Raw genomic sequence first — 9,574 nt, forward strand, 5'->3', positions numbered from 1 at the left:
GCTTGGCGATGACACAGCCTGGATCCAGGACTGCCCCTGGGCGTTTGACATAGTGGATGCAGCCTGACTCTCCTGCTGTTATTGTCATCACCATTTTCATCACCTGTAGCAAGGAAACAGGTTACACACTCAGCTTCCATATTCCCCAGAAGGTTCCATGTTTGGGAGCCAGCAGCCAATGTCCCACCACAGACAGACAGAGCTGCAGGAGCACCTCTGGCAGTCATGCTTTCCCAAAGGCTTACAGGCACACACATTGGGAATGAAACCACTAAAGTGAATGGGAGAAGGAAATAACTGGCCATAAATTAGTGCAGCAGGAAGCCACTCTCAGGAATGTCACCTGTTCCACACTGCTGGAACCAACAGGTACTCAGGAAGGTCCCACATGCAGCACAAAGAACACACAATTTACTGCTGCAGCCGCTGTGCTCCAAAGGCTCCTCTCAAAGGCTGCAGCAACACCTTCACTTCAAGCAGAGGGAACCAGGATCACTTTGCAGTGCTCTTCCCAGATAGAAATGCTTCCCCAGAGCAACCATGGAAGCCTCTGCAGCAGAAGGGTTGGGTATGGGGGAGCCAGTTTGGATTTCCCACTGCTGTGTTCTACACCACTGGGAGCACAGGGACTGTGGGTGGATCTTAGCCAGGGCCCTGTTGCAGTGCAAAAGCACTTACATAAAACAGCTGGATCTCTGTCTTGATATTTGTCTCCTACACATTGTCCCCAACTGGTTTAATTGCCCCTCTGTCACCACACACCTTCCCCTCCCTCAAATCTGGTCTGAGCCACACACTCCTACACAACCCCTCATGCTTTCCTCACTGGGATGCAGAAATTGCACATCCTCCTCCTCTGTAAGAGTTAAGTAACTTCCAAGGGAGAAGGGAGGGGTGACACTTATTAACTTGTCCCATCAACCTGATAAATGATCAGGTAATGAGAGAAGTGTTAGTTTGTTACTTAATCCTGGCATATAACTCTGCTTCTGTGTTAGTACTACAGGCAGAAGGTTGGAAAACATGGAGCACATGGATCCCACTCTCCCTTGGAATTACAGCAAGGTGATAACTGTGGTCTCACTGCTGAGAAATTCTGCTTATCACTTGCTGCACAGTCATCAGCACTCAAATTTCACCTGTTAAGCAATTTCCTCCCCACCCCATCACTCTCACTGCTGCACTGGTCCAGGTCAGGACACAGACAAAACCGAGAACAGAAATACTGCAAGTTATCCCTCATGCTCAGCCCCCAGTTCCAAAGCATTCAACATTCCTCCCCCTGGGCAGCCAACTCAGCCCTCTGAGACTCTTTTACCTCAATTTCTGCAAAGCACTGCCCTGCAAACACGTGTCCCCCATCCTCCACCACGTACTGGATCAGCTTCCCCGCGGAAGGCGAGCGCAGGATGGAGGGATCGTTCTCCTTCTCAAACACACACGTCTTGTTCCCTATGGTGATGCGATACCTAGGGAAGAACAGGACAAATCACTGCAAAGAATTCCTTGGGGAAGGCATGGGAAGGGGGAAATCTGGTCTTAATTTTCCTGTTTTACTTCAAGACTAAACTAAAACACCTCGACCAGCTCTTCGGAGTTGAACTGCATTAAGAACTACATCGAAGTTCAGATTAATGATAGCAAACAGGTCTGTGGAAGTCAAGGATCAGAAATCAGAGAGAGCAGCCCTGGGCAGGGTTGTAGGGATGTCACTCCTGTGCTGCTCCTCCACCGACAGGTATCACTCACTGTCAGCACCAGAACCAACAGAGTTCAAGATTTCATGTCAACAAAAACTGATCTTAGTGGAGACTGCACTTGCCACAGGTAACACCCAAGAGTCACCAACCTGCCCACCCCGTGCAGAGTCCTCGTGTGTGCAGAGCAAAGCTGGAAAGAGCAGGATGCACCGTGTGGCAAAACGAGAGGAGGAGATTCTACAGCATTTCAAACCCTGAAAGTTACCCAAACTGTTTGTCCTCCTGGCCAGATTTGTTACCTTGCCCAGGGCAGAACCCAGCAGAGGGAGCAGCAGTTCACATTCCACACCTTGGGATTTACTAGCCTTACAGCTGGGAGGGAATTTTGAGGGAATGCACTGGAACATAACATCTTTCTATTTCTAAGGCAGCTGTGGAGTTACAAGGAATTTAAAGATTTTTCATGTTCTTTTGTTTTGTTTTGTTTTCATAATCCCAAAGGACACTTTGAAGGACTTAGCAGAGGAATATGAACTGGTGCACAGTCAGATCTTCCTTCTAACAGTACCGAGTTCTTCTAGCAATGGCAACTTCTGCCTCAAAACTCCCCCACGATACACCTAACGAACTCTTCCTAGGAGAGAATTCCATTCCCAGCTGATCTTTGGGAAGCAGGAAATTCCAAGTACACCTAGTTGTGGCTTGTGTGTAAATGTCAAACATGAACCTGTACAGGTTGCTACCTGTCCACTTCTTCTTTCATGTAGGTGGTGTAGCTGCTGCCGTCATAGGAGAGGAGCAATCCCCCGTCGCTCAGGCGGTGCACGTCCACCTCCACACAGGAGCTGTTCATGATCACCACATAGGAATTGGGGGACTGTCGGGTCACCTGCACATCACAACAATGGTAAACATCCCCCAGGAAGCAAACACAGCATTCAGAGTGTCGTGGGTACCACAACACACACATTTTCCAAGTGCTGCAGCAGTGGGAGCTGAGGGGGAACAGAGATTTGTTTTCATGTAAAAAAAAATATATGGGGCGACAAAGGCAAGGAAAGAAGTTGGTTAGAGGGATGGAGCATCTCTCCTGTTAGGAAAGGCTGAGATAATTGGGATTGTTTAGCCTGGAGAAAAGAAGCTTCAGGGTATTATGGCCTTCTAGTGCCTGAAGGGGCTACAAGAAAGATGGAGAGAGACTATTTGCCAGGGCCTGGAGTGACAGGATAAGGCTTCAAACTGAGAGAGAACAGGTTTAGATTGGATATTGGGAAGAAGTTCTTCCCTCTGAGGGTGCTGAGGGAAGCCCAGAGAATCTGCCTCATCCCTGGGAGTGTTCCAGGCCAGGATGGATGGGGCTTGGAGCAACCTGGGCTGGTGGAAGGAGTCCCTGCCCATGGCAGGGGGTGGAGTGATAGGAGCTTTAAGGTCCTTCCAACCCAAACCAGTCTGTGATTTAACAGTCAAGAGATGCCAGAACTAGTGCTGTCCACCAATCTTGATTTAACCCTCTCTCACTGATTCTAGAGGTTTGATTGTGCAATCACAGACCATTTCTACACCCTGATCTACGTATGAGTCACAGTCCTGTACTAAAATTGCACAATGGATGAGATAATTTTGGGGGAAAAAAGAGAGATTGTTTCACAGGGAAAGCAGCTAATGCTGTTTCCCTGGAGAAAGGGATGGAGCACAGTCTCTGTCATGGAGCTCCTGTTTGAAGCTGGGTAAACACCTTAAAGAACACTTCAGTGCCTCTATTTCCCATCAAAGAGGTGCCAAAATAAACCCAAGGAGGTGCAGAGCACTTCCAGCTGCAAAACCCAGCGTGTGGTCACACCATTAAAAACTTCATCACCATGACTCTGCTCAAAGAAGCTAACAAAGATTGCACAGACAACTTTACTATTTCCTAACTTCGGTGTGTTTGGTTTCACAACATCAGTTTTTGCACACAGCAAAGAAAAAAGCAACACTGAAGGGAAAAATTGCCTTAAATTCTGTCATGCTGATGGGTCAAAACCCCAACAGAGTAGACTGTAGACTCAGAAACATCAATTGAAAGTTTTGGTCAACCAACAGGCAGTACCTTTTGCCTTTTACAAAGTAATCATCACCCTACTCAGAGCATTTCTTGACTCCAAGAGGTTGAGATGATTACAGAGCTATTGCAATGGGGCATTATCACGAGGGAGCTTGTATTGATTTCTTCACCCACAAAAGCACAGAAAATAAACCCTGCTCAGGTGTAATGCCCTTAATTACAGCTTTGACAAAGATTAAGCCAGAGCAGCACACACAGACATGTCCAGCTCAGTGGCAGGAGGATGGTTTTCCACACTGTACATCATACCTTCAGCACATACTTCCTTCCCTCGTAGATGAGTTCCACATCCACAGTGTTGAGCAGGGTATGAGCAGGTAGGACTTGGCCCCTGGAAAGAGAAGCACAAAACAAAACTAGTCTGCCACAAGCCACCAAATGGCTACCAGGGGTCCAAACAGGTACAAAGATGCATGCAGGGACTGAGAGGCACTAGCAGAGAGATGGGAGTCCAGTTTTATAGTCTCTTCTCAGTAGAGATGTGTCACTTTGACAAAGCCAGACCATCTCTCTCCAGCTTTGCTCTCCCTTCCATTCACCCACTGGTGATTCAAGACTCCCTATTGCTGCCCTAGCAGCCATTCCTCAGAGCTTCTGCCAAATCTGCCAGAAACCAAACCAATCTGTGCAGCCAGCAGAGGACATTCAGGGAAGATGTCCATCTCCCACTTCCCTTGGGCCAGAAGACAAACAGCTTCCTGGGGCCAGAGAACAGTCAACAGACAACAAGCTCTGAGCATTTCTGGACTGGAAATGAACAAAACTTGTAAATTAAGACTAATTCCTCTCTGCTGATCAGCTACCTGCAGAGCACTTTACCTTTCCAGAGAGTGCAGGAAGTTGGAGACGCTGTTCCGGAGGCTGACGTCGGCCACGTGCAGAGCTCCACACACCACCCCCAGCATGGTGTCAGGTCTCTCAGCCTAGGGGGGACAACACACACCTCCTTCAGCTCAGCCCCTTCTGCTCACCCCCGCCCAGAATCACCAGACTCAGCTCTATGTCTGCTTCATGGCCAACCTCTCTTTGAAATTAGGTTGGTGCATCTGCCATGAAACTCTACATAGAGGAAATTACTCCTGTACCACATTAAAGCTACATTTTTTTTCTTTCTGGATCAAATCTTGAGGCTCCAACAACATTTTCACTATTATCTGTCCCACACTTCAAACCAAAACACTAGTCTTAATTGCCACATGCACTGAGATGCTTTTCTGGCCAACTTTAAGACCAACTTTTCCCAACAGGGATGACCTGGGATTTTAATACATATATATATAAGAATTAAGGCCAATGAAAATGTTTATTAAGTGGACATTAACCACTTCTGGTCTCTCCTGCCATGGCTGCAGGCTGCAGGGACTAGAAGGAATGGCCTTGAGCTGAGCCAGGGCAGAGTCAGATTGGCTGTTAGGAGAAATGTTTTCCCTGTGAGGGTGTTCTGTTCAATATTGCCCAAGGAGATGGTGGAGTCACCACCCCTGGAGGTGTTTAAGAAGTGTCTGGATCTAGCACTGGAGGATATGGTTTAGTGTTTAGGGGTTACAGCAGTGACAAGTTAAGGGTTGAACGTGATGATCTTCAAGGTCTCCTCCAGCCTTGATTCTGGGATTCTAAACCATTGTCCTTCTGCCATCAGCACACACCCAGCTTTGCCCAGACCCCTTCCCTCCTCACTTCCATGGGGATTCCTGCCCAAGCAGCAGCTGCACCTGCACTTTCTCAGCGATGAGCCGATCCAGCCAGCCCGTGTCGATGCGGTTCTGCTGGAAGCTCTCTGTCTCCAACAGTTTGATCAAGTACTCCACTGTGGTTCTGAAGTCCCCTCGGATGGACAACTCCTTCAGAGCCACCACCATGTTTCTGAAAGAGAAAACAATCCCTATTATCTATCCCACGCTAGTGGTAATGTGCAAAGTGGTAACTCCAGGCAGTTCCCATGAGCTGCTGGGAAAAGCAGCCTGAAGGGAGAAGCAGAAGAGAAAGATCCTGTGGGACATGTTTGGGAAGGAGAGAATATTGATTTTCTTCAATCTGCTGCTGGTGTGAAGAAGAGCAGTTCAGTGAGATCAGGAGTTCCCGGCAGAAGCGGACACCAGACAGACAGATGTGCCTCCATCCCACCCAGAATAGAACCTTCCCTGCCAGGGAAAGTGTAGATTGGATATTAGGAAGAGATTTTTTTACAGAGAGAGTGATCAGACATTGGAATGTGCTGCCCAGGGAGGTGGTGGATTCACCATCCCTGGAGATTTTCAAGCTGAGAATGGATGTGGCACTTAGTGCCATGGTCTAGTGACCACGGTAGGGTTGGACTCGATGATCTTTGAGGTCTCATCCAACCCGGTTGATTTTATGAGCCTTATTTTCCCATGGCAGTTTGGATCAGAGAGGACAAAACCAAGCAATTTCCAAGGCTCCACCACATCTCTGGCTACTTACGAGATGGCTTCTTCCCGATTTTCTCCCCAGGAGAAGCAGTGACCAAACTGAGAATCAGCAAACTCATGGAGTCCTCCTGCAGCAGCAACGCTGAAATAGCCCCAGACATTCTTGTTGCTGCGGAAATTCAGCTCCTGGACTGTACCAGAACTGGGCTTGAATCCCTGTAAAGACAGACAGACATTGCTCTACCTCCTAAAGAAATAAATAATCCAGAATTAGGGAAGCAATTAGAGTTGTGAAGGCTCTTAGAGCACCTCTTTGTGCTGCAACACGATCCGCACACAAGCTGAGGCTGTGTCTAACCAGAACCACCAGCTAAGTGAGATAAGGGAAGAATCTTTTACACTTGCTGCCAAAATTGTCCAGGAGCAGCTGCAGGGATTGACCCTAGGGGTAAAGAGTAACCAGAGGACTGAAAGCCTCACCTCATCAGGGTTCTCACTGGTGATCCGCGCGGCGATGACGTGGCCACGGGGACTGGGCACATGGGCTGAGTTCTCAAAGTCAATGGTTGTATCTCCCCACGGAGAAACACCATACATCACTCTGATATCCTTGATCCTGTGCAGGGGGATCCCCATGGCAATCTGCAGAGGAAAAAAAATAACATTAAAGGAAGCCCCCACTAAGTTCTCCTCCTCACATTCCGATTTCCCAGGACAACTGGGCTCAGTGTAATATCCTTCTTAAGCCCTTCAGCCAGTATTTTCCACTGACTGATTAAAAGGCTCCAGGGAAAGCTGAGTGCCAGGTCAGCTGAGGATGGGGAAAGCATTAGGCCTGTTAAAAATACACTGAGGTCCCAGTGAGACAGAAGGGCCCTAACTGGCTATAGCAAACTGTGGAATTTTGCAGCTATAAACTGTGGGGAGAGTAACCTGCAGAACCAGTTGTGCTCTGCATCCTTATGGAGCAGTCTCCCTTGTTCTCTTCATTAGTTGGGGTTTTTATTTACTGCTACAGTTCAAAAAGGAAGCAGAAAAGCACCTAGAGCCCTAACATGGTGTGAGGGCAGAGTGGGCGATGCACTGCTCAGAACTGGCACTGCAGCCTCAGGAACCAACTCGTCCACAAAACCATTTCAGGGCTTAAAGCTGAACCACTCATGGCTAAAGCTTGTCAAGACAGGCTTTTTAACCCACAATCTTCCCTTAAATTAGTTCTCCTGCCTCAATGTTTCATCTCACTCTAGTTTCCCTTCACACTCCTTTTCCCTGAAGGCCAATCTGAGGAGTCCAGGAGAAACAACTACAAAACAACCTTCCTTTGTCTTTGAAATCAGAAAGAGCCAAATGGCAGAGCTACAACTTAGTGAAACAGCCATAACAGAAGGGATGCATAAATATTTTGGGATACTGAACGAAGGTTTGGTCCAATCACAGAAGATAAATCCCAAGCTGAGAAAGCACCAAAATAATCCTTGGAGTCACAGGGTATTTTTGCTGAGCAGGAAACGTGGAGGAGTCATGTATCACCTACCTGCACATGGGACATAGGTCATATTTTGTAAAGCTCTGTAACACTTCCTTTCTGTTCTCTCCTCTATCAGCTGTGAGATCTAACGATCTGCACCAGGTCAGTGTGTGATCCAGCTCTAACCCAGCACCCAGCTGGGCTCAGGCAAGAGCCCACACACTGTTTCACTAAGCCTTCAGCAGAACAGGTTTTTCATGCTCAGGCTTCTTCCAGGTACCACAGCTCAAGTACTTCTGAAAGCAGCCAGGAGCACATGACATGGGCCCTTGGCTCTCCAGGAGCACAGAGAATGGTCCCTTGGCTCTCTAAGAGCACAGGGCATGGTTCCTTGGCTCTCTTAGAGCACAGGGCATGGTCCCTTGGCTCTCCTGGAGCACAGGGCATGGGCCCTTGGCTCCCCTGGAGCACAGAGCTTGGGCCCTTGGCTCTCCTGGAGGACAGAGCCTGTTCTCCTGGCTCACCTGTTCCCCTGCTCACCTGGAGCTGTGCTGCTGGCAGGTTGACGTCAGCCACCATCTCGGTGCAGGGATGCTCCACCTGCAGTCGGGGGTTGAGCTCCAGGAAGTAGAAGCTGCCATCCTGGCTGTACAGGTACTCCACAGTGCCTGCACTCACATACCCCACCATTTTGGCAAGCTTCACAGCACACTAGGACACAGGAAAAAGAGCATTTTATTCCAGGCCCCGTGCTCACCCTGGAGCACAGAGCTTGGGCCCTTGGCTCTCCTGGAGGACAGAGCCTGTTCTCCTGGCTCACCTGTTCCCCTGCTCACCTGGAGCTGTGCTGCTGGCAGGTTGACGTCAGCCACCATCTCGGTGCAGGGATGCTCCACCTGCAGTCGGGGGTTGAGCTCCAGGAAGTAGAAGCTGCCATCCTGGCTGTACAGGTACTCCACAGTGCCTGCACTCACATACCCCACCATTTTGGCAAGCTTCACAGCACACTAGGACACAGGAAAAAGAGCATTTTATTCCAGGCCCCGTGCTCAGGTACCTGAGCTCTGTTCACCCACCCCATCCACTTCAGGTTTTTGGTGGCATTCTGAAGCATCTCAAAGCTTGTAACAGGCCCAACAGCTGCTCAAAAAAGAGCCTGTGGCACAGGAGCTTTGATTTCCAACTTATGTCATTTCCAATTCACAGAAGGCAGAGCTTGAAGCAAATATTTATAACAGCACTAGACAATTTGTACAACTCCTGCAGCTTAACATGGTAACACACATTTAAAACACGCTTCCCTCCCGTTTTTGGGGTGCAAATATTTTTGAAGGGAGCTCCACAGCTGTTTGTGAGGATGTGGTGGACTCAGCAGTGTGGAAATGTGAGTGGCTACACAACTAAACAGTTTTTAACACACACCACTCTATATTGCTCCCTTAAAAGTTTCAACAGTGCAGAACTCTTGCTGATGTCAAAAATAAGGAGTCCTGCCTGTTTCTGGAGGGTGAGCAGGAGAAGAGAACCTGCAGAGCCTCTCTCACCTGTTCCATGTGTTCAAACACAGTTGAGGTTGCAATAGAGGCAGGAGCTTCCTCGATGATCTTCTGGTGCCTGCGCTGCACAGAGCAATCCCTTCCGAAGAGGGAGATGGCATTGCCATACTGGTCTGCCAGGATCTGCACCTCGAGATGCCTGGACTGCTTGGCCAGCCTCATCACAAAGATGGGAGAGCCTGGGACTTCAGTTTGAACCTACAGCAGAGACACAATAAACAGCTGTTCACCAAAGATGCTCTGCCTGTCTCGGCCACAACCATCCCAAGGTGATTTCTGAGCAAGGAACATCCACAGTTTCCCCTGGGCCACCCAAGGCACAGTTCCTTGATACCTATAGTCACAGCAACTTCCAG

At 48.8% G+C, this 9,574-nt stretch overlaps 1 protein-coding gene across 1 annotated transcript in view; it reads right to left on the reverse strand.

The window, feature by feature from the left end:
* Nucleotides 1–9,574, reverse strand: part of LOC103799922 (acetyl-CoA carboxylase-like) — a 102,630-nt gene that overhangs the window by 75,649 nt on the left and 17,407 nt on the right. The window contains 10 exon segments of the mRNA XM_009072277.1: nt 1–103; nt 1,319–1,469; nt 2,444–2,589; nt 4,054–4,135; nt 4,624–4,727; nt 5,517–5,667; nt 6,247–6,410; nt 6,675–6,836; nt 8,499–8,669; nt 9,207–9,416. The exon segment at nt 1–103 is cut by the window's left edge and continues 16 nt beyond it. Coding sequence (XP_009070525.1) covers nt 1–103; nt 1,319–1,469; nt 2,444–2,589; nt 4,054–4,135; nt 4,624–4,727; nt 5,517–5,667; nt 6,247–6,410; nt 6,675–6,836; nt 8,499–8,669; nt 9,207–9,416 — 1,444 coding nt within the window.

This window comes from Acanthisitta chloris, unplaced genomic scaffold, assembly GCF_000695815.1.
Source record: "Acanthisitta chloris isolate BGI_N310 unplaced genomic scaffold, ASM69581v1 scaffold15923, whole genome shotgun sequence".
Classification (NCBI taxonomy): domain Eukaryota; kingdom Metazoa; phylum Chordata; class Aves; order Passeriformes; family Acanthisittidae; genus Acanthisitta; species Acanthisitta chloris.